Source organism: Callithrix jacchus, chromosome 15 (assembly GCF_049354715.1).
Source record: "Callithrix jacchus isolate 240 chromosome 15, calJac240_pri, whole genome shotgun sequence".
Lineage (NCBI taxonomy): Eukaryota > Metazoa > Chordata > Mammalia > Primates > Cebidae > Callithrix > Callithrix jacchus.
Window position 1 is genome coordinate 72,657,639 of NC_133516.1, and position 23,778 is coordinate 72,681,416.

Here is a 23,778-nt window from a genome sequence, read left to right on the forward strand (position 1 = left end):
CAGCTTGGTCAATATAGCAAGACTATCCCTGCAAAAAACAAACAAACAAACAAACCAAACCAAACAAAAAAAGTTTTACCAGGCATGAAAATGAGTCCAGGATGTCACCACGATGAATAGAAACGATCTATGGTGCTCGGCAGGTACATGTCACCATGGGCAGGTTCTTTCCCCTGTCAGCAGGACAGGGACATCTCCCCTATCCAGAAGGCACCCCCTGAGAATCCACAGTACTCTGCAATTATGCTGAGCACCCAGAAGTGTGCAACTGAGGTCCCACGCCGTCAGCATGGAGCTCACTTGAAGGCACTTCATTTTTTTAGGAGACAATCAGGAGTTTAACCTACTTCCCAGCTCATGGCACATGAGGAGCGGCAGACATTAGTCACTTGCTAAGTGACTAATAATAGTTAGACCCCACAGCAACCAGTTACTTTTGTAGAGAGGAAAATTATCCTCTTGGCTTCAGGTGAAGACACCCGGATCCAGGCCAGTTGATTTACAAGTGAGAGTCAGCAGCACTGGGCATTTCAGGCAATGGCTCCGAACAAGCCCTTTACCATGCAAGTAGGTAAACCCAGAACATACAGATGCCCCTCTTGACTCGCAGGTGGGGAGGGTATGTGGCTGACAGAACATGAGCTCAGAAAACAGCCTGGGCTGGAATTCCACTGAGCTTTTGGCTGTGGACCCGTGGGAACGTGGCATAGCCTCACCGAGCCTTAGCTTCCTCCTGCATGGAATAGGGAGAGCAACAGGACCTGCCTCATCCAGTTAACCTGAGGATCTACAACAGCACCCGCATGGGTCACGCATGGGACACACAGCAGACTCGACACAGAGCAGCTGATAAGGCGCAGCAGGCTGTGAGCTCCTGCAGGTATCTCTCTCCTCAGCTCTGTGCCCACTGAGCTCAGCACAAGGGTTGGCCCATGACAGGTGTTTATTATGCACAACTGAATGAGAGGGACAAGACATTTGCTGATTTCCTCACTGTTTGCAACCGGGAATTCAACTGTATCTCACATTCCCATACCCTCCAATAAATCTGTGCAGGAGAAAAAAATGTGTATACCTTTTTACACACAGCAAGACAGCATTAAGATATACAGAAATTACAGTGTCCAAGGGCTGGGTGTGGTAGCTCAAGTCTGTAATGCTAACACTTTGGGAGGCTAAGGTGGGCTAACGGCTTGAGCCGAGGAATTTGAAACCAGCCTGGGCAACATGGCAAAACCGTGACTGTGCGAAAAATACAGAAAATTAATCAGGCAGATGGCCCATGCATGTGATCCCAGCTACTTGGGAGGCTGAAGTGGGAGGATCATTTGAGTCTGAAAGGTCTAGGCTGCAGTAAGCCATGACCGTGCTGCTGTACTCCAGCCTGGGGAACAGAGTGAGACCCTGTTTCAAAAAAACAAAGCATAGTGTCTCCCACCACCCAGCAAATGGTGAACCTACAACCAGCTTCCTTACCCACTGTAGGCCTGTTGGGTTGGGATGACAAGGCCAGTATTCTCAGCCAGGAACAGCAAGGCTAGGGGTTGCTCCAGAGCTCTGGGCGCTCAGTGCAGACCGTGGGCCTCACTCCCCAAGTCCATTTCTGGGAGTGGAGCTCACCTCATGTGCATTTAGGAAACTCCTGCAACACTAGCAGATTACTGGAGTCTGGGAGGATGGTGACTAGCTATCTGCCACCATGAGGATGCACACCAGCTCCAGAGGACCTACTGAATCCTCATGGAAGCCTGCGAGGTAGGTCCCATGCCATCCTTTTCACAGATAAGAAACCCAAGCCTGGAGAGATCTGGAACTCATGTGCCTCACCCAGCTGCCACGCGACAACTCACACTGCCCGCTGCTATTTCCCCTGTGAGGCCACTCTGTCCCCGCAGCAAGGCTATGGCCCAGATGCCAGTGAGATCTGCTCCATATTCTCAGGGCTCTTGCCTGCTACAAGGGATCCCCCTAAAACATGAACCCCAAGTATGCCTTCTTTGGAAGGAAGAATGCTTCATCTTTTACCTCAATGCTGCTGATGAGCTCTAAGTATCGGAGGTCTCGTACTCTGATGAAGGCCTGTGGAGAAGAAATAAAGAATCAAATCAGCTGCCTTCTTGGCTTCAAAACTGGGTGACTGGCTGCGGGTGGGAAGTCAAGCTCTATCTAGACAGTGAGCCAGTAAGGAGAGGAGAGAGCAAGCATGGATTAAGCATCACGGCAGGGGTTATACCACCCAGTGAGGCGCAGCTTTATCCCTGGGACGGGACCCTGCAAAGAACAGCAAAGACAACCCAGCTGCATCAGTCATTTTGGGATCAGGTAAAACAAAACCATGAAGCCACAGTCTGTGGCGGTGCCTCGTTGGGAGACTCTTGACCCAAAGAAGAACAAGTTGGTCGGACCCTCTGGGTTTGGGGTGCAGGCAGCATCAGAGCAGAAGCGGGTGAGATGCAGACTGATGAGACTGCCTGCACATCTTGGCAACATGGGTAGAATGCAGGGGCCAGCCATGCCTACCCAGTGGCGCCACAGACACAGGGGACCCAGAGCCCCTGGTAATCCAGAGGGAGCAGAGGAGGGGAAAGCTTAGAGGGCACAAAGACAGATTCCGGAAGAAGGTGGAGGGGAAAGGAATGAAGGCCAACAAGTCCATGGAAGGCAAACTCTTATGTAAATACTCAAATTGCAGCCCTGGCCTGGAACTCACAGTAAAGCCACAGACTTTAACTCATGGACTTCTAGAAGTTTCTGAGGAACAGGCAGACTGCTGTTAGCTAAGGTAGTTTTGTGGCTTTCAGATTCTGCCCAGGATTTGGAGGAGCACAAGCCACCAGGTCTGGCCATTTTCAGGTGGCTTTGCTGTCACCATTTCTACCAGCTGTGCTTCTTTACACTGCCCCATTCAAAACGGGCTGACCTGTGCCTGGAGGAGGCAGTGGCTCTGGAGCCCTATGAATCAAATGTGCAGAGCAACCCTCAGCTGCACGGCATCCTCCCTCCTGAAAAGACCTCGGGAGATGAGTGAGGCCCCAGCCTCTGGCTATCTCGTGGGTTGCCGAAATGCGACTTCTTTTCATCCCATAGGCCCGGCTTCCTGTCAGAGGCTGAGGACCCAAGGAGAAACATGTCTTGGACCCTGTCCCACTCCACACTTCGGAGCCCCACATTCTAACAGGGGAGGCTGGCCAATTCAACAGATCATGACACCTCCTCCACCTAAGAACTCTCGAGTATGAAGCAGATGCCTGGAGAATATGGATGAGCCATCTGAGCATGGGCAGGGGCGGGAGGCAGCGTCAAGTGAGGCATCAGAGTTGGAACCTGGCAAACAAGTGTTTGTGAAGAGAAATCCATAAAAAAGGGCAATGTTGGCATCACATGGGCCAAAGGACAGAGGGCTAAGACTGCCTGGGTCCCAAGCTGCAGGTTTTACACACCACCCTCTAGCTCTGGGTTTCCTTAAAGCACCTTGAGAGGGCAACCCGCAAAGCCCAGCACAGTGACCAAGAGGGAAAGGAGTGTTCGAGGTCTCAGTCCTTGCTCTGAGCCTACTTCCTCCCTGCCTCTGGGCTCCAGCCACCTTCTTTGTGGAAAGGGGCCTGCTGGTGACACCCTCTCATGGGTCTTTCTAACTATAGCTCAGCTGTGCTGGAGTCTAGGATTTGCCCACTAAGAAATCTGTTTCTGAATTCTTTCAACACTGACACATCCTGCAGCGTCAGGGTGCTTGGTCAGAATCACAAGGCCCCTGAATGGGCTCAGCAGAGGGAAGCCTGGGAACAGGGAGGCACCTGAAGCTCTGCTCAGGGCCTGGCAGGAGCTCAGCAGCTCTTCTCTGCCATCTAGTGGCGATGGCAGTCCATCACTGGGAACCACCCTGTGCAAGCTGGTTAGCCTGAGTGCCTGGCACAGAGGAAAGAAAGGTGGGGAATTCGGGATTTAGATGAAATAGCAACTCATAGCCTGTCTTCAACATCATGAGGCTTTTTCAAAGCATCATGTTGTACTTAATTTTTTTTTTTTGTTTTGAGAAAGAGTCCTGCTGTGTCACCCAGGCTAGAGTGCAGTGGCATGATCTTGGATCACTATAGCCTCTGCCTCTCGGGTGCAAGCAATTCTCCTGCTTCAGCCTCCCAAGTAGCTGGGACTATAGGCATGGGCCACCACACCTGGCTAATTTTTGTTTTTTTTTTTTTTTTTTTTTTGAAGAGTTGGGGTTTCGCCGTGTTTGCCAGGCTGTTCTTGAACTCCTGACCTCAGGTGATCTGCTTACCTCAGCCTCACAAAATACTGGTATTACAGGAATGAGCAACCATGCCTGGCCCATGTTGTACTTAATAAATACTTACTGTATACAATTACTTTTCAATTAAAATAAATCAATGAACATTGTTATTTTAAACATCTTGTGGCTTTATTACACCCCTTTCTATTCTCAGGGAGTATTTTGGGGATACAGGCTGGGGAGTGAAATAAATGGAGGATCACCCCACTTAGTTGTCATCGATTCAAACATTTGTTCAGTACCAAGCTGTCTAAGGCACTGTGCTAGGCAGTGTGCGGTGTTACTAAGATAAGGTACTTGTTTGGTTCCTGGGTGTAAGGAGGGGACAGTCTAGAGGGAAATCTTTTCATTTTATTCTGTGCCCAAAGCAAACAAGCAACACTGTTTTGTCTTCTTCCTACTCCTTGCTGGCACTTCTGGGTGGGGCAGGAGAGGAAAGCTCCCTCCATGGAGATGCCTCCTCCCTCCTCTCAAGTCTTACAGCCTCCTCCATCTCCACTTGACTACACTGAGGACATCTGAAAATATAATCTAGATCATTGTTACACAACGATCACTTCCCTTGTTTAGTAATGGCTAGCATCTGTACAACCATCCCTGCTTTAAATTCTCCTTTACAACGTCTCAGAGAAGCCTCAGGACTGCAGCAGGCATTCTCACCACACCCATTTCACAACTGGGAGGACTGGAGCTCCGAGGGAAGCAGCTACCTGAGGTCCCAGAGCCCCTTAGCGGCACAGCTGGTTCTCAGCCAGGCTTCTGAGTCCTGGTCTGGTCCAGTCTCCTCTCTCTTCATGCCTGCAAGTCTTGACCTATCCCGAGGCAGGCATCACATCCCTCTTTGCCGCCCCTTCAATATCAGCCCAGTAGTATGGACAAAATGAGCAGCTCGTTAATTGACTGTGGGGAGATAAAGAGGGAAGGGGTAGGGGAGAGGAGGGTGGAAGCCATTCCTTCCTCCATCTCAGGTTCTAGATGGAAACACAGCTCAGGAACATACCTGGGCTTTTCCTCATGTGCAGAAAGGGGTCAGATGTTTTCAGTCATCTTTCTAGTTTTCATGGACTAGGCCAGGAAAGGACACAACGAATCAAGTCCATGAATCCCGCCATGAAGGTATGTGGGAAGTGCCCACACTGCTGTCAGAATCAGAGACCTTGACCATCTCTCCCACCTTAGTTGGCGGATGCTAAGGAAAGCAGCATTGTGTAATACATGGCCAGTGATTACACCGATAATAAAAGCCACCATTTACGGAGTGTTTCTGATGTGCCAGGCTACTAGCCAGGTGCTTCCCATAGATAACAGCTAATAAGAGTGACAGCCAGAATCTATGAGATGCTGCTCCTGAGTCAGGCTTTACAGGCATCTTCCCATTCGATCCTCACACCTTTGTGAGGATGGGGCCTATCATCTCCCTACGTCTACAGAGAAACAGTCTTAGAAAAGGTGTCATCTGCCCAGGCCCACAGTGAGGAGGTGGCTGAGCTGAGATCCAAGCCCAGGTCAGCCTCACTCCAGAGGTTGCTGCAGTCTATGGCCTCTCCATGCCACTTGGATCCCCGTCTGCCTTCTTAAGGGACCCTTCAAGGACCAGACTCCAGCTCCTGCTGACTAGATGCTTACCTTCTTTGCTGTTTCAAAATCTAAACCTTCTAGTGCTTCCATGGCCAGCTCGTGCCAATCAGTGTCTGTCACTCCCAAGCAAGCAATCTGGTAGGCTTCCTTGAACATTTTCCTATCCAGGTACTGGTACATGGGAGCAGACTGCAGGATTTCATCAAGGGAAAGAAAGAAGACTGTTTTCAGAGCCATGGAAAGAGCCAGATTCATAGAGATCCCTCCTGTATCTAGATGTGTGTGACAATTACCCACGTAATGACCCGTGCCTGCGGAGCAGCCCTGTAGCTGTCAATCAGTATCCTGCCCAGCCTGCCCAGCCCACCCTCTGTGCTCCGTCCTGCACCTCTCTCATGGCCAGGCCACTGTGCGCCACAGCACAAGCTCTCTGCCCGTCTTCTCCTCCTTCCCACCTGTGGGCCTGCCCATCACAGGATGTCAGTCTCACCCCCTGCCCACTATCCCTCTGGAAAATAACATATTTGACTTTCAAGGCCCTGTGGAAATGTCACCTCTTCTGGAGAGTCCTCCTGGGCCCCTCGAGCCCCAACCCAGGGGAAGGAGTCTCAGCTTCCTCTGCCCTTTGTCCAGATCTCAGGTTGTGCTGCAGTTACAGGCCTGTGCCCACAGCCAGGCCCTGCACAGCCCATGAGCAGTGGTGGGTTGTACCAGCCTCCCTCAGCAGGCCCCCAGTCTATGTTTGCTGACAGAATGAATCATTTCCTGGGAGGAAAGGTCTGGGATAGCCTCTTCTTCTGGGGCCTGATTCCAAGAAAGTAAGTGATTTGCTGAGTTAGCCTGGAAGCCTCTGGAAACAAGTCTCCTGCTCCCTGTACTGGGACCAACGTCCTCCTAGGAGATAGGGTTGCCTTGCTGTGAATGTCGTGAACAGTTCCTAATGACTTCTCTTTCTTAGGTTTATAAAGGTCTGGGCCGTCCCCACAGCCCTGTGCAGTAGGTATTATTTCTCCCTGACTACAGCCCAGGAGACCGAGACTCAGATAGGACAACTGACCTGTCCCATGACACAGCTGGCAAATGCAGAACTTCAGGCTGGAGCTTCCCATAGATAAGGGAAGGGATCCTACTAGTATATAAAATAAGAAATATGAGCCTAGCATCTGAACAACCTGGACGGGATTCCAGGTTCTGTGCCCCTTCCTACCACATGTGTGTGTGTGTATGTTTATATGTGTGTGTGCAGGCCTGAGAATGAGTCTGAGTTGGGCCAGAACGTCTTTAACAGGAAAGGCCTTGCCCTTGTTTTAGGCCAGCCAGTGTGCTTCAGGGCCAGCATCTCTCTTGGCTTCCTGAGCAGGAAAGAGCAATCAGCCAGGACCTCTGTGCTAATGGTTCCCAAATGTGGAGCTTGAAGTACTGTTTTCTCCATTTGCGGCTTTTGTCTGCGAAATTTCTGGTCTCATTTTTTAGCTTTGGAGTTGAAGAAATTTTTTTTTTTCATTTTGAGTCTGTGTACTCTCAGAGCAATACATGGTTGCTCCTAGTGCTTATCTTTCCCACCATGCCACCTCTCCTCATCGGCAAGTTAAATGCTCCTTTTGCGGGGGCTGCAGGCACAGGCTAGGGAGCAGGTAACCTAGAACCCAAGCCAGGCTCCGCTACATCCTAACTGGTGACTTTTTGTGGAAAGTCACCCAAAGAGTGAAATAAGTTGCTCTAGATACAGCTGCTTGAGATGACAGAGGCAGGATCAAAAGTTAAATCCGACTTCTGCTTAAATGCCCTGCCCAGCTCAGGCTACTGTGGGCAAAGGACAGATGTCTCCAAAAACGATGAGGCGCTGGGCAAAACACAGGTGTGATCATTACCTTCACTGTATTTTCTCAGTACCAGCCCTCCTCACCATCTCCCAGGCTCTCTAGTCTTGTTTCTACCCCCACCTTTCCCTTTGTTTGAAAAGATTCCCTGCTCCACTCTTCCTTTCCGGACCTCTCAGGGCTCAGATCAAGTTTCACCATCTCCTGGAAGTTTTCTCAAACTCCTGAAAGCTTTTCTCCAAGAACACAATAAGCTTTCCTTTCTAAAGTCTGTTAGTTAAGTACAGCCTGTTGCAATTTAGTTGTGTTTTGTGGTTTTTGCTATTTTATGAGTCAGTAATAAGGAGAAATAATAACAGAAATCGGGCTTGACAAAACTGAAAGATGAGTATAATTAACCCCATTTCACAGAAAAGAAAATGAGCCCCCAAAGAGTGACATGACTTGCTCTAGTTACAGCTGCTTGAGGCGGCAGAGTCAGGACCGAAAGCCAGTGCTCCTTCCTTGAACTGCACAACTGCTTGCCATGCTGAATGCCCTGTGAGTGGGACAGGCAATCAGACAGGCATATCACAGCTGAGCATATGACAGATGGCTAACACTTGGCCTTACTTGGGAGGTACAATTTTAGTGGAGTTTTAAAAATAGACTCACTGAACAAATACCCTCTGAGCTATATTTTATCTTGCTGTTGCATCCCAAACATGAAGTCACCACTGCCTTGAGAAGCCCTCCTAGGACTCATTGTCCTACTTGGCAGACCCAACAAACCACTTCTTGCACAAGACAATGTAAATTTCGAAAGGAAACCAAAAATTCCAAGACTGGGTCTGATGCTTTCTCCCACCTCTCCCCCAGGCCAAAACCACAGGATGACCAGAGGCAGGGGCAAGAGATGAATAGCCTTTGTCTTGAGAATGCTTTTCCTAACCGTTGGCAGTCCTGACCTGCTGTGTCAGCAGGATGGGCTTGGTGTAGCCAGCAAGACTTTGCTGCTGAACCTTAAAGTCCGGGCAGAGGAAGCCCCAGGCCTCCCCTCTGGCTCCTCTCGGCTGGCTACAGTCAAGAAGCAGCAAACTGCATTTATTTTTGAGGTCAGGATGGCAGTCTTGGGAGAAAACCTTTTAATAAGCAGAGCCGGTTTAGTGCAACTGAGGAAGAGCGAGTTCCTGGTGGATGTGCTGTGTGGGTTTGTGACAGGGCAGACAAGGATGGTGAGGACGCAGTCCAGGAAGCTGTTCATACCTCTTGTCCTGCTGCCACGTCCAACCACCTCATTCCCTTCTTCCTCTTGCTTTCTGGTCTTCTCTTTTGCCTCAGATCTGAATTCCACCAACATTCCTTGAATAGCTGCTCTGTGTCAGGCACGGATGATGAGCATTTCCCCAGTAAGTCTTGTAGTTATGGGTTTTGAGAGTATCATGGGCTTAGAAGAAATGGACTCTAGCCTGAAGCTGAGTTATGTGGGGAAAGACACCAACTGACAGAGCCTAGAAGACGGGAAACCTAGAAATTTCCCTAAAAATCTTTCAAAGGTACACACACTCTGACCCAGCAATTTCAATTCTAGGAATTTATGCCAAGGCACCAAGTTGGGACAGATGCAAGGACTTAGCTAGAAAGATCCCTGCTATTTACAATACAAAAAGTCTCTAAGCAGCAAACACATCCAGTAGGACTGGTAAAGAAAGCTGTGGAATATCCATGAATCAGGATAAAATGCAGCCGGAAATACAACACAGGGGGGCCTGGGCAGGAGGGAGGGGAGCTGGCTGTAAAAGGGCAATGCAATACCAGGTACCTTGTGGTGGTGGCTGTGTTCAGTGCCATGACTGTTACACACGCTGACATGGGTGGGAAGATCGTCCTAGAGCTTTGCACAGTGTTACCACTGGGGGAAACTGGGCAAAGAGTATAAGGGATCTCTGTACTATTTCCTACAACTTACGTGAGTCTATAAAGACCTTAGCATTTTGCCATACTGGATAAGAACAGTTACTGACACAGAACCATGCTTCAGGAGATTGCTGAGTGAACAGGCCAGATGACTAGTTTGCCACCAGCACTTCCTGGACAGTGATGGGGCTGCCATAATGGAATGTGAGGTGAGATGAGAAGATGGCCATAAAGGAAGGGGATGAGAAGTCCTGTTTACGGGCCAGGCTCAGGGAATACAGGAAATCTGAGGTTCCATCTATAGGTAGCAATACTTATGCAGATAAAAGTCATGAAACAGTATTTGCAGTGCAATTTCACTTTGGTTTAAAAATGTTCTTATGAAATCACATGCTCCTAATTGTATATTCTGCATATATTATATATACACATAAAAAGCTCTAAGCGGATGTATTCCAATATGTTTAGGAGTGATTCTGTCCTGAGGATGGGATGCTCAGGGCTGAAGTTTCTTGCTGGTGCACGTCTCTGTTTTACAGCAGTCCTATGGTGAGCACCAGCTGCGTGGGGTGCAGGAGGTGGAGGAGAGGCCAGCCCTCACTCGGGAGGTCAATCTCAGCCTCCTGTCTGGGGTTCTGCCCTCCCCCATTCTGTGGCTCCACACTTCAGCACCACATTTCTGTTCTGGCCTCCTCCTAGTTCAGGGGGCTTGTGCAGAGTTCCATGCTCCCTTATTGGCTCACAGACCTCAGGCCTCACCAACCACCCACTCGCTCTCTCTCTCCCCTTCTCTCTTGCACACACATCACCACCATCACACATGCGCTCATGCACACACCCTGCTGGACTCCCGGCTTTGCTGCTTCTCCACTCGGCCCCACGCTGGGCTCTCCACAAAACACACTCTGCTGACAACACTGCATACCCCTCCCATCCCTACAGAAGGGGGACCAGGAAGAAACTGAGGCTCAGGGAGGTTGAGCTGTTTGCCTCCAGTCACACAGGTTGAAAGGAGTGGAGACAGGGCCGCAGGTTCCAGACCCAGACTGCCTCCCTCCACATCACAGCTGCCACTCTTCTCTCCTTGCTACTCTTTACGCAACGCACCAGCAAGGCGCCTGGCTTCCCTGGTCTTGTCAGCCTTGCCAGAGCTGAGAGTGCACAGGCGCCCCGTTACCTGCGGCACCTCCACTGCAGAAATGGAGAAGACGTGGAGGCAGAAGATCTTGGAGCCGTTGTAGCCGACCACGAAGCCCTGCAGCTTCTGCCGGTGCACAGGAAAGGTGCTGGCTTTGATGTTGAGGTAGCCTCCTCCCGAGAAGCAGAGCATGTCCTCACACTGGGTGTTCCAGGCCACACTGTTGGCGTTTGGTTCCTAGAGGACAGGGACGGTAGGGATCTGTGAGAACCACCCTGGGCGTGGGCAGTGCTTGCACATTTCACCCCAATACCCTTTTAAAGACTGAATCCCACTAAATTGCTTACAGTGGGATAGAGGGAAAGGAGGGAAAGGGGATCACAAAGAAATGAACAGAGGGAAGCCCCTCCATGCACCTGCATGTTGTTGGAATATTTGAGTAAGCAAGCTTTACTTTTGAAAAAAAATTATTCTCCTGAAATATGCTCATACCTTTCTGCCTAGAATCTTTTATAATGAGTGCGGATTGTTTTTTATGAGAGAAAAAAATATATAGCTGTTTTATGTGCAGGGGTGGGGGGCAGTGGAGAAGAGGAAAGCCAGCAGGCAATGTCATAGGTGGAAATGTTGATGTCTCCTGGCAGGGCTGAGAATCACCTCCCCTAGCCCGCTACAGAGCCAGCAGTGGGGACAGGGGAACGCACATGCCCTTCCACACTTGTATGATTCTAGGCTCAGACACAGATTCACATTTTGGGCAGCTATCCCCCCATAGGTGGGAGGTGAAGCTGGGGAGAAGGGAAGTAACATGTCAGGCCCTATTTTGTGCCCAGCACTGAGCTAGGCACTGTGGTATCTTGTTTATTCCTGCAGCAATTCTGTGAAGGGCAATTACTAATCACATTTTAGAGAAAAGTAATCAAGGCTCAGGGAGGCTCACTAACTTGCTTAAGCTCACACAGTAGGGGATGCAGGCAGGACACAAGCCCAGGTCAGCCTGAAGGCTGTGCTCTCTTCCCCCGAACCATTCTACTCTCTCAGGGACAGGAGTGAGTTGAGACTGATGGGGAGTCACCTCCGAGCTAGAGGTGGCCAGGTAACCACTTCTAATTGACTGAGGCTGCTCCGCACTCCAGGCCCCTCCTGCTATTGATTCTGCTGCCGAGTATAAGCAGGAGTGTGGTAAGGGGACCAAATCTGCCTGTAACATCAGGAAACCCTGCGGTGGCCAAGGTAACCAGTCAAGAGGGGCTCCAGCTTTGGGGAGAACTTCATCCCAGAAAACAGTCCCAAGCACCTTCAAAGACCTAAAGAGACGAAGAATGGCGTGAGCCCAGCAGAAAGCCAGCCAGGCCCCGGGCATGGAGCCGCCAGGCTGCCTTCTCTCATGACAAGCTTCCTCGGCCACGGGGCTGAATGACACCAAACAATGCCTACACCCCCAAAGATCCAAGCACTTGGCATGCTGCTGGCTCTTCAAGCATTCTTGTGAATTAGTAGAAGGCCAGGCTTGCCCATCTCTTTCCCCCTTTTGGATGACAAAACTGATCCTGTTTCCTTCCCATGCCATAGGTGCGCAGACACAGGCAGGCCTGCAGCAGGTGAGACGCAGACTTCTGCAAAGGAAGCGCAACCATCGCCCCATTCACTGAGCACGGACAGCACGCCCCCCCTTGGAGTCATCACCCCATTCACTGAGCGCCAATGACATGCCCCCCTCAGAGTCACTGCCCCATTTCTTGTTCAGGTAAATGCTCACGAAAGGCTCTGCTGGCTCATCTCATTGGCAAGGAAACCAAAGCTCAAGAGGCCGGCCCAGGCCCTGCTACTTGTGCCTGCTTCTCATGGGAGAAGCAGGTTGTGGCCCAGGGCCTCTGGGACTCTGCGCCTGTGCTTGTCCCCTGCCCCTCACTGCTCCTCCCAGAGACCTGCCTGGGCCAGAGCAGGAGAGCATCCTGCAGGGACTGTGAAGCAAGAGGAGGATCTCTAATCAAAGAACGATGTCCCTGGGCCTCCTCAGGGACTTCACCTGAAAAAGCAGCTCCTTGGTGTCAATATCATACACCAAGCAAGTGTCATTTTCATCTACCACAGCCAGCTTCTTACGGGAGGCACTCATGTCCAAGCAGCGCACAGCTGTGGCCTGCTTCAGCAGGATGATCGCAAAGAGATTATCCACGAATATCTTCAGGATCTGGCAGAATTTCAGAGAAAACAGTGTCAGTCACCATGGCAACAAGATCCTGGCCCAGTGCCAGGCCCTTGGAATCCCATGTGCTCTGCAAGAACAGCTCCCGCTACCTTCACCAGAAGCTCTGTGCAGAGGCAAGGACTCATCAAAAGAAAGAGGGGAGTGGGGGCGTTGGCTTATCCTTAGGAGGCCAGAAGTGAGATTCATCAGAGGCTGCAGAAGTAATGACAGCCCTGAGACAGGCCGAGCTCACTTTAGTGTCTGTTTGGACTGGGGATTTGTTAATGACATTACTCAAACTGCAGCGTTAGGAGACACCATCTAGCAGAGATCTGAGTCATGAACTAACACAGGAAAAGGCTGCTGTGAACACTGACAAGACGTGTGGTAGAAAATTATGATGCTGACAGTGATGATGACAGCTATCATTTACTGAGGCTCCTGGTTTAAAAATATTTTTTTAAGAGATAAGGTCTTACTATGTTGCCCAGGCTGACTGCAGTGACTATTCACAAGTGTAATCATATCACACTGCAGCCTCAAACTCTTGGACTCAAGAGATCTTCCTGTCTCAGCCTCCTGAGCTCTGGGACAACAGGTACCCACCACCATGCCTGCTTTAATATCCCTTTAATAGCCTTGGTGTTTTTTTTTTTTTACACTGGCTTTAACTCCCAACCTTGATTCTGTTTTTGACAGTCCTATGAAATATACGGTACTAAGCTCATGAAAAACCAGCCTCAGGGAGGTAAAATAACCCGCCCAGGATGACAAAGCCAGTGAGTAGCTAAGTAAGAACATGACCTCAGGTCCACCTGATCCCAAAGCCCATGCTCCCATGGGAAGCGAGAGCTGACTGAGAAAGAAGCAGGCCCTTTCTCCCCTTGGCATTGCTCCTTGACTTCACCCACCGCTCTTATGCCCCATGACTTCCGTCCCCAACAAAGACTGGAGAAAACTTCGCCATAAGTCATCTGCTGCACAGCTGGGCTCTCGGACTAATGCAGCTACACTGTCACTTTCAAAGTTCCACTCAGAACTTTTCTTATGCTGAGCAAAGAACACGTGTGCACACGTACACACACATGCAGATAGACACACATGCAGATATACACACACAGAAATCTGTTTAACTTTGTGTAACCTGCATTTCCCACATCTAATTGACCAAAGGGCCCATTTTTCTATGGCATCTATCAGTGTCCTGTGGACCCGGCATTCTCTAGGACACATGCTGGAACGCACTGCCCTACTCGCCGCCCTAATCGGGAGCTGATCTAGGTAATGATCTCTGCCTCCCTCTAGAAATTCACAGAAGCAGCATCTCTAACAAATCTCCCACCTTCTGATGACCTTAAACCAATAATCCACTCTACATGTAGCCAGAGGCTATAGCTCAACACTGCCAAAACATGGGCCTGCTATGAGTGTGAGGGCCACTGCATCTTTGGCCTGAGGTGGTCCTCAAAAAACTGAACTCACAGCTAGCTACCCCACAATTCTGCCATGGAGGACAGAAGTTTTCCTGCCCTGAGAATCCAGCTCAGGGTCATTGCTAGATGGGTCACTCATGTATGCGTGCAGATAATCAGCCTGATGGGAGGAGACATGTGGGGCACTCACCTGTCCATTCTTCAGCCCCACTAACAGGCCTTCCCTTCCAGGAGGGCCACCGATCACCTTGATATAACGAATTAGAGACTCCATCTGCCACTCCCGCTCCTTCACTCCACTGAAGGACAGACACTGCAGCCGTTTCTCCTAGGAAGCAAACCCAGCTCTGCATGGAAATTCAACAGAATAAATGCTCCTAGCCCTCCCCAGGGAGGTCTTCCTGCCCCTAAGGGGTGAAAATGCCTACACATTCAGTATCTACCTATCTAATCCCATGTAGACCCCATGATTGGCTTCGTTAATCCAAGATTCCGTGCAAGGCTTCCCCAGGGAGCCCAATTCAGACTCAGATCTTCAATGCAGACCTTCATCCAGGTAGCCTAGGCCAGAGGTAGCACTTGAAAGTACACATTTGCCACACCTATCCTATAACTTGTGGCAACCCTAAACCCCTTGAAGGGCTAGACTTTATTTATTTATGAGACAGGGTCTCACTCTGTCACCCAGGCTGGAGTGCAGTGGTGCTATCATAGCTAACTGCAGCCTCCAATTCCTGGCTCAAGCAATCCTCCTGCCTCAGCCTCCCAAGTAGCTGGGACTATAAGCGAGTGCCACCACACCCAGCTAATAAAAAAATTTGTAGAGATGGGGTCTCACTTTGTTTCCTAGACTGCTTTCAAACTACTAGCCTCAAGTGATCCTCCTGCCTTGGCCTCCCAAAGTGCTGGGATTTACAGGCATGAGCCACTGCACCCTGCCCAGTTCTAGACTTTGAGAGATTTTAATAGTATTTTACACTACAGTGATTCCTAGGAATTCTTCCCTTTTATTGCTTCCAATAGAACTATGTAAAACAAAATCCACCTCTACTTCCAAGATGCTGGGCTATCCATCTCTCAAAGTCTTTCCAAACTTCTCTTTGACTTAGACATTCTCTAGAATCTTGAGAAAGTTTTCTCCATGAAAAAAAATCTTTCAGGAATTAAAACTTCCTTGACAATTACTGAGTTGATACAAATTTTATGTATATATGCTTACCAATAAAAACTACCTTCATTTTGTACAACACCAATTTATGTTTCAAGTCATTAAAATACATTTAATCCTACTACGACAAAATGTTCTGCAATAGAAAAAGGTATTCTTGGCCATAGTGGCTCACTAATCCCAGTACTTTGAGGCTGGACAGGTCTCAAACTCTTGGGTTCAAGCAATTCTCCCACCTTAGCCTCCCAAAGTACAGCCTTGTGTCTCTACTAAAAATAAAAAATTAGTTGGGTGTGGTGGCATGCACCTGTGGCGCCAGTTACTCAGGAGGAGGACCACTTGAGCTTGGGAGGTCAAAGCTGCAGTAAGCCATGATTGTGCCACTGCATTCCAGCCTGGGCAACAGAGCGAGACCCTGTCTGTGTCAGGAAAAGTATTTTTTTTTAAATAATAAAAAAGTATTCTCCAGTTCATAGCTCATGACTTGCTAATACAGTCTTGTTCATCTAGGTACCAGGAAAATGAAAGGCAATAAGCAGCCACTTAGTTTGATGGAAACAAACTTGTTTTCTAGTGACCAGTTTTAAAACCATGAGGTGGGCACCCTATCGTTGGGGAGAGCACAAATGGAATTCAGTCCAACTCCTCTAATATGCTGCTGCCCACCTGGCACAGGATGATATGATTGGCACAGACCACCAGGAGGTTGCACTCAAACTTCTTCACAATCCTCTCCTTTACCCGGTAATGCATGTCTGATGAGTCCTCTGAATACAACTCATAGATGAGGATTTTCTCTGGCAGTTGGATAGCTAATCGATTTCTGTAGATGGCAATCTTCTTGACAAGCTCTTTGCATTTCATCCGAACTGTCAAAGAAAAAAATATCTAGTTCTAACAAGAGGTTGTTAAGTAACGTGGAAGGCAAAGAAATTAAAAGCCATCATGTACTTAACGCTACTGGCAATTAAGCTGAGGTACTCTCATTGAAAAGTCTTTAGCGTATCTAATATATACAATCAGCTCTGCTGAGCACTGGGATCCAAAGTCCTATAGGACACAATCTTCATGTTTCAAGGCTGACAACTGAGTATGGAAAGTACTCAGTGTTACCATCACTCGCTGGATACAAATGTAAACTCTCTGCACAGCACTAGTGGCCCCTGGCGATCGGGAGCCTGCCTAAGTGACTGACCTCACCTCTGGCCACTCCCTGCCCACCTCCTTGACAAACAGAAAAGACACATAATATCTGATACATACCAGGCTCTACACTCCCACTCCCTGCTCCCACAGGGACCAGGTGGAGAAAATGTCCCTGAGGGGACACTTCGGAGCTGCCCAAGGGGCTTTGTCCCCACCACCACAGCCAGAATCTTCAAAAAGACATGATCCCCCATGGGGACCAAAGGACACTCATCTGAATCTGCAAGACAAGCCCCCACCTGGATCCCTTTGCAAAGGCACCCAGCAGTGTACTATAGCCAGCACATCCAGATATGAATACACCTGAAATAAGTGGATTCTGAGCCTACTTAACAGCGCAGTTACTTAAGCATTGACAGAGGGAGAGACTGAGGTCTTAGGGCTTGGGCTGACTACGGTAGGCCTGGAACCCTGATCTTCTGACAAAGCCTGTGCCAATCCAATTCCCCTTCTCATCTCTGGCAGAAGGACCTGCCAGGAGGCAAGTGGAGACTGGGCTGAGGGAAAAGCACCCCAAAGAAACTCTGACTGGAAAGGACAAAGGTCCACGAAGACCCATGCAGGTCAACCACCTGGCTCCAACTTGTCACAAATCATCCTCCCTCACTCAGGAAATCCATGTACTCCTTGGAATTATGTGCAAAATTCTGGGTTGGTGTATTTTTCAGAGAGGGCTTATTGCTTTCATGAGATCCTCAAGGAGATTGACATCCCTACTTCCCCCACCAGAAAACAAACAAAACAAACGAGACACAGACCCAGTGGCTAATATGTTTTCAAAAGGCCAAGGAGAAACCTTTCCTGTCATTTCACGTGCCCTGTCACTAGCCCTTTCCACCTGCTTCCACTTGTCCCTCTTCCCAAGGTCTGCACCTGCCTCTTACCTTTCTGCTCAGTGATCAGGTGCTGCACAATGACATCAGTCATGCTATCCCTGTAGGCATAACGGTCCTTGTAGAGCCCATGGACTGTGCTGAAAATAAGCTGGTAGAAGGAAATGGTGCCATCCTGGCAGCCAACCACCTGCAGGGTAAGAGAGCTGTCAATTCCCAGCTCTATGGAGAAAGTCTGCACTCCCATTTGTCAGACACAAACCCCAGATGTGACTCAAGACAGAGGCGTTGCTCAATGCCTCTCCAAGCCATGGCCCCACAGAACAAACTTCCTCGTCTTACCACATAGTTGGAATCCGGTTTCACTCGACACGTCCACACCCAGGAGTTCTGCTCCCCAACAGTCCCAAGCCGCACTCCATCCTTGGTGAAAAGAGACACTTGCTTGTCTGAACCCCCCAGCAAAATGTACTCCCCTTTAGTAAAGTAGCTGATGCAGCAGGGGTCAAAATTCAGTACCCGATCCTTTCCAATCTGAGGAAATAGAACACACACCAAGGGAAAAACCATTTTCGAATCCATAACCATTACAATATAATTAAGGGCTTTTCCTGCCAACTTTAATGGAGGGAGTTGGGAAGACAGGGAAAGCTGGCCAGCCTTTTCTCCGGTGTCATCCCATGGTAAACACAGGCCTCTCCACCTTGGCATCTCCCTCCTCCCCCTCCATACAGCCCAGTCCTCAGCTCCTAGAATCAGTGGTACCGCCCTCCAGTCCCAAGTGCTCCAGGTGTGCAGGAGTGTGAGGGGCTCCTCAGCCAAGCTGGAGTCTGTGGGTGGTTTACTTCCCAAAGGCCCTTCCTTCTGCAAATATAGTTCTTCCTATAGTCCAGTGGGTTCCCTCAGCTTCTTTTCTCTGCCTTTTTGAAAAAGTATTTTATAAAGCTGAGTTTATTCAGTTTGAAGACTCTCCTTCATTCTGCAACTATACCCCTACTACTTCTCTTTATTTTTACATTTTTGTTTATTTCAAGATAAGGTCTCACTCTGTCACCCAGGCTGGAGTGCAGTGGTACAAGTACGGCTCACTGTGGCCTTGAACTCCTGGATTCAAGCCATCCTCCTGCCTCAGTCTCCTAAGTACTTGGGACCACATGGTAAGTGGCACCATGCCTGGCAAATTTTTGTTTGTTTTGAAATAGGCTGGACTGCAGTGGCACGACCTTAGCTTACTGCAACCTCCACCTCCCAGCTTCAAGTGATCCTCTCACCTCAGCCTCCCAAGTAGCTGGGACTACAGGTGTACGCCACCACGCCTGACTAATTTTTGTATTTTTTGTAGAGATGGTGTTTCTCCTTGTTGTCCAGGCTAGTCTCAAACTCCTGAACTCACGTTATCCACCCACCTTGTCCTCCCAAACTGGTGGGATTACAGGAGTGAGTCATAGCGCCTGGCCTAAATTTCTTTTATTTTTAAACTCTATGTTGAACCTTTTTAGGAACTGCTACACTTTTCAAAGCGACTGTGCCATTTTATATTTGTGTTAGCAGTATATGAGGATTCCAATTTCTCCATTCTAGTGAGCAAGAATTATCTCATTATGGTTTTGATTTCCATTTTCCTGATGGCCAATAATATGGAGCATCATTTCATGTGCTTATTGGCCACAGAGAAATGTCTCACTTTGTGGCACGGGCTGGAATGCAGTGGTATGATCATAACCCAATGCAACCTCGAACTTCTGAGCTCAATCCCTCTGCCTCAGCCCTCCACCATCCCCAGTACAAGTACATACCACCACACCCAGCTAATTAAAAATCTACTTTTTTTTAGAGATGGGGGTCCCACTATGTTATCCAGGTAGGTCCTGAACTCTGTTCTCAAGTGATCTCCCTGACTCTCCCTCCCAAAGCACTGGGATTACATGTGTGAGCCACCATGCCCAGCCCTGTCTTTATAGTTCTTAATATATTCCAGATACAAGTCCCTTAACAGACATAGGAGTTGTAAAACTTCTCTCATTCTGTGGATTGCCTTTTCACTTTCTTGATGGTGCTTCCTCAGCTTTTAGGATGAAGGTCAAAATCCTGAGCTTAGCCCCCAAGGTCATTCTTTCAGCCAAAATGAACTTGTAGTTTCCTAAGCAGGCAATGCTTTTTTAGGCCTCTGCATCCTCACAGGTGCTATACTCCACACCACCCCTAGACCTAGCCAGGAGTGCTCTTACCCTCACTTTGTCTTCCAGGTGTTATCTCTCCAGGAACATCTGCACTCCCCATCCCCTCATCCTCCCATAGTGCTTGTGCTCGCCTATCCCTTTGTACTTCTCTCATTGTCTGAAGACGTGGGGTTAATCAGGTCTGCCCTACTAAATCCCAAGCTCCTTAATACCACTGGAGTTTTTTTGCTGCCCTGAGGGTGTCTTTTGTGAATAAAAAGACTATTTGTGATTAACATTATTAAACTAATATTCAATTTATAAAAGAAATAACTCTAGGAACCTGGTTTCTTAAGTTTTTAAGTTCAATTTACAAATATTTTCCTATTTATAAATCTGAACAGCCAACTGACTTTGACTGTTTAATGAATTCAATTTAGAACAGATTATAAAAATCCCTTATATATCTAGCCCCATTTAAAACTTAGTTAAATTAATTCCCTTACACCAATTTAAACGGCAATGAAAAGTTTAATACATTCAAATTTTCTTTCCTTTTTAGGAATTTCAAATGCCTAGCAAACAAAACTTTCCCTAGCACTTATCTGATGCTAGAAAATCTAATAAGAAAACTAAAAATTCTTATGAATCATGACATGGACGGCTGGCAGCTTCTGGTAATAGCTCAGTAGTACCTATTGGACCAATCCTCCCAACAGCGATAAACTATGGACCAACCATAAACAACAATCATTGCAGGGCAACCACAAGCAGGCAGGAACTGAAGACACATGCACATCTGGACAAAGGGAACAAACATTAGGTGGTCTTCTCTCTTTTTTTTTTTAGCACCATGCTGGGTGAATACAGAATTTGGGAAGACCACAGCAGCTAGAAAATAAGGTGGGAAATCCCGGGAAAGAGATGCAAAACAGGAGCTTAAATCCTGCACATAAACTCCACCAAATATCTGGAAACCCTTGAACTAACTACAAACTATGACAATGCCAAGCAGCCTAGCTAAAGCTAAAGAACTGCACAGAGATGTCAGCTGCTGACACCACTGAAAACATGGAGTTTTGATTTTGAGCCCAGCAAAGTAAACTTCCTGCTTAAACATATACACACACAAACATACACAATAATCTTCAGAGAAACATGATGCAAATGACTCTCTAAGATATATATCACTCATAATATTGAGTATAATTCAAAATTCCCAAAAGCAGGAAAATGTGAACCATATTCAAGGGAAAAGAATCAATGGACACTGACCCCAGATGACCCAGATGTTAGAATTAGCAGGTGAGAATTTTCGTTTGTTTTTTGGACACTGGTCTTTGTGCAGTGGTAAGAGTTCACTGCAGCTTTGTACTCCTCAGCTCGGGGAATAATCCCGTCTCAGCCTCCTGAGTTGCTAGGACAATAGGTGTCTGCCACCTCACCTGGCTAATTTGTTTGTTTGGTTGGTTTTAGGGATGGAGTCTCTCTGTATAGCCCAGGCTAGTCTTGAACTCCTGGCTTCAAGCAATCCTCCCTCCTCAGCCTCTAAAAGTGATGGAATTATAGGCGTGAGCCACCATGCCCAGCTGCAGATGAAAATTTTAAAACAGTAATTGTAATTATGGTTGAGGCTATAAAGGAAAATATGCTTGTAATGAATGAATAGGAAAAAAGAACCAAATGGTAATTCTAGAAGAGAAAAATGCAATAACGGAAACAAATATGCACTGGATGAGCCTAAGAGAAATAGAAATTGTAGAAGAGTCAATAAAATTTAATACTGAACAACAGAAATCCTTCAATCCAAAGATCAAAAGGAAAAAAAAGAGATTTTAAAAAATAATAGGCTGGGCATGGTGTCTCACTTCTATAATCCCAGCACATTGGGAGGCCGAGGTGGGTGGATCACAACGTCAAGAAATCGAAACCATTCTGGCCAACATAGTGTAACCCCGTCTCTACTAAAAATACAAAAATTAGCTGGGCGTGGTGGCACACACCTGTAGTCACAGCTACTTGGGAGGCTGAGGCAGGAGAATTGCTCGAAACCTGGACACGAAGGCTGCAGTGAGCTGAGGTGGTGCCACTGTACTCAAACCTGGCGACAGAGCAATACTTTGTCTCAAAAAATAAATAAATAAATAAATATAATAATAATAATAATAGCAGGGCCTCTAATGTAAGTATAATTAGATTTCCAGCAGAAAGGAAAGAATAGAGAATAAGAAATATTTCAAGAAATCCTGGCCAAATTTTTCCACATTTGGTGAAAGACATAAAGATATCAATGTATAGATTCAAAAAGGTCAGTGAACACCAAGCAGAAAATGTAACAAATTGCTTAAGCATTCCAGTATTGCTTAGGAAACTTAAATAATATATGCTTTAAATATAATTCTTTTATCTTTCCACTTAAAATCAGAAGTAGGTCAGATATGGTGGCTCACACCTGTATTCCCAGCACTTTGGGAACTGAAGGCAGAACCTTGTGCCCAGGAGTTTCAGACCAGCCTGGATATCATAGCAGACCCTATCTCTACTAAAAAATATATTTTTTTAATTAGCTGGGTTTGGTGGCACATGCCTGTAGTCCCAGCTACTCAGAAGGCTAGGTAGAAGGATTGCTTGAGCCCAGGGGATCAAGGTTACATTGAGCCATGATCATACCACTGCACTCCAACCTGGGTAACAGGTTCAGACCTTTTCTCAAAAAATAAATAAATAGCCAGGCACGGTGGCTCACCCCTGTAATCCCAGCAGTTTGCAAGGCCGAGGCAGATGGATCATGAGGTCAAGAGATTGAAACCATCCTGGCCAACATGGTGAAACGTCATCTCTACTAAAAATACAAAAATTAGCTGGGCATGGTGGTGTGCGCCTGTAGTCCCAGCTACTTGGGAGGCTAAGGCAGGAGAATTGCTTGAACCCAGGAGGCGGTGGTTGAAGTGAGCCAAGACTGTGCCACTGCACTCGAGCCTGGCACCTGGCGACAGAGCTGAGACTCTGTCTCTAAATAAATAAATAAATAAATAAAATCAGACATATAAAATTACTCAATTACAACTTTTAAATGGTCATTGCCAAGACTAATCTGATATATATTCTAATATGAATTCTGGTACCAGTATGCCTGGGTTTCACCAAGGTAGACCACAGACTAACTGTGTGCCTTTGGGCAAATTATTGAATCTGTGAATTAAATCTGTGCTTCAATTTTTTTTACATGTAAAATCGCAATGATCATAGTATTTATGGCTGGGCATGGTGGCTCACACCTGTAATCCCAGCACTTTGGGAGGCTGAGGTGGGTGGATCATGAGGTCAAGAGATGGAGAACATCCTGGCCAACATGGTGAAACCTGGTTTCTCCTAAAAAATACAAAAATTAGCTGGGTGTGGTGGCACACGCCTGTAGTCCCAGCTACACAGGAGGCTGAGACAGGAGAATTGCTTGAACCCAGGAGGTGGAAGTTGCAGTGAGCTGATATCGCGCCACTGCGCTCCAGCCTGGCAACAGAGCAAGATTCTGTCTTAAAAATAATAATAATAATATTTACCTCATAGGTTTGTTATAAGGATTAAAAGTTAATCTTTGTAAAGAGTTTATATAGTGCCTGAAATTCAATAAATGTTAGCTATTATTATTATTAAGCCAGATCCTCTTAAGTATTACTAACACTTCAAATGACAAAAATAAGCAAATTATACCTCAGGCAAACATAAAAGTATGGGTTTGATTTACTTCATCATCCTATATTTAATTCTAAATCTTCCCAGATTGGGAAGGGAAGACACTTACCCACCAAGAAAACAATTTTACTGTACCAAACAAGTTGGGGCTACCATCTCAGCAGTTTGAGGCTGCTTATCGTGCAGAAACTCTGGGCCACAACATGAGCTCTGGGGCTGCAAACATGTAAGATATTTCCCACGGCCCTCCACCATGTTGCACTCTTTTTCACTGTGACCATAGCAACAAGACCCCATTATCTCTCAGGGCAGTGTGGTTATTTGTTCCCAACAGTCTTCAGTACCCACATCCAGTGTGTCACAGTAGGTGTGTCA

General features: G+C 47.6%; 1 protein-coding gene across 21 annotated transcripts in view; it reads right to left on the reverse strand.

Moving 5' to 3' along the window:
- The window catches only part of LOC100406158 (intraflagellar transport protein 122 homolog), a 79,395-nt gene that overhangs the window by 26,543 nt on the left and 29,074 nt on the right, over positions 1-23,778 (reverse strand). For 17 of the 21 annotated variants that reach the window (XR_013527536.1, XR_013527535.1, XR_013527534.1 and 14 more), the window contains 8 exons: positions 17,894-18,085; positions 17,603-17,741; positions 16,179-16,381; positions 14,535-14,672; positions 12,750-12,914; positions 10,760-10,957; positions 5,915-6,055; positions 2,026-2,079 (listed from right to left, as the gene is read on the reverse strand). Coding sequence is in view for 18 of the 21 variants with exons in the window: in XM_078351780.1 (XP_078207906.1) it covers positions 2,026-2,079; positions 5,915-6,055; positions 10,760-10,957; positions 12,750-12,914; positions 14,535-14,672; positions 16,179-16,381; positions 17,603-17,741; positions 17,894-18,085 (1,230 nt within the window). In the remaining 3 variants the exon portion in view is untranslated. The remainder of the gene's footprint in view (positions 1-2,025; positions 2,080-5,914; positions 6,056-10,759; positions 10,958-12,749; positions 12,915-14,534; positions 14,673-16,178; positions 16,382-17,602; positions 17,742-17,893; positions 18,086-23,778) is intronic. The other 4 variants (XM_035273810.3, XM_078351775.1, XM_078351773.1 and 1 more) reach the window with 1 other exon arrangement.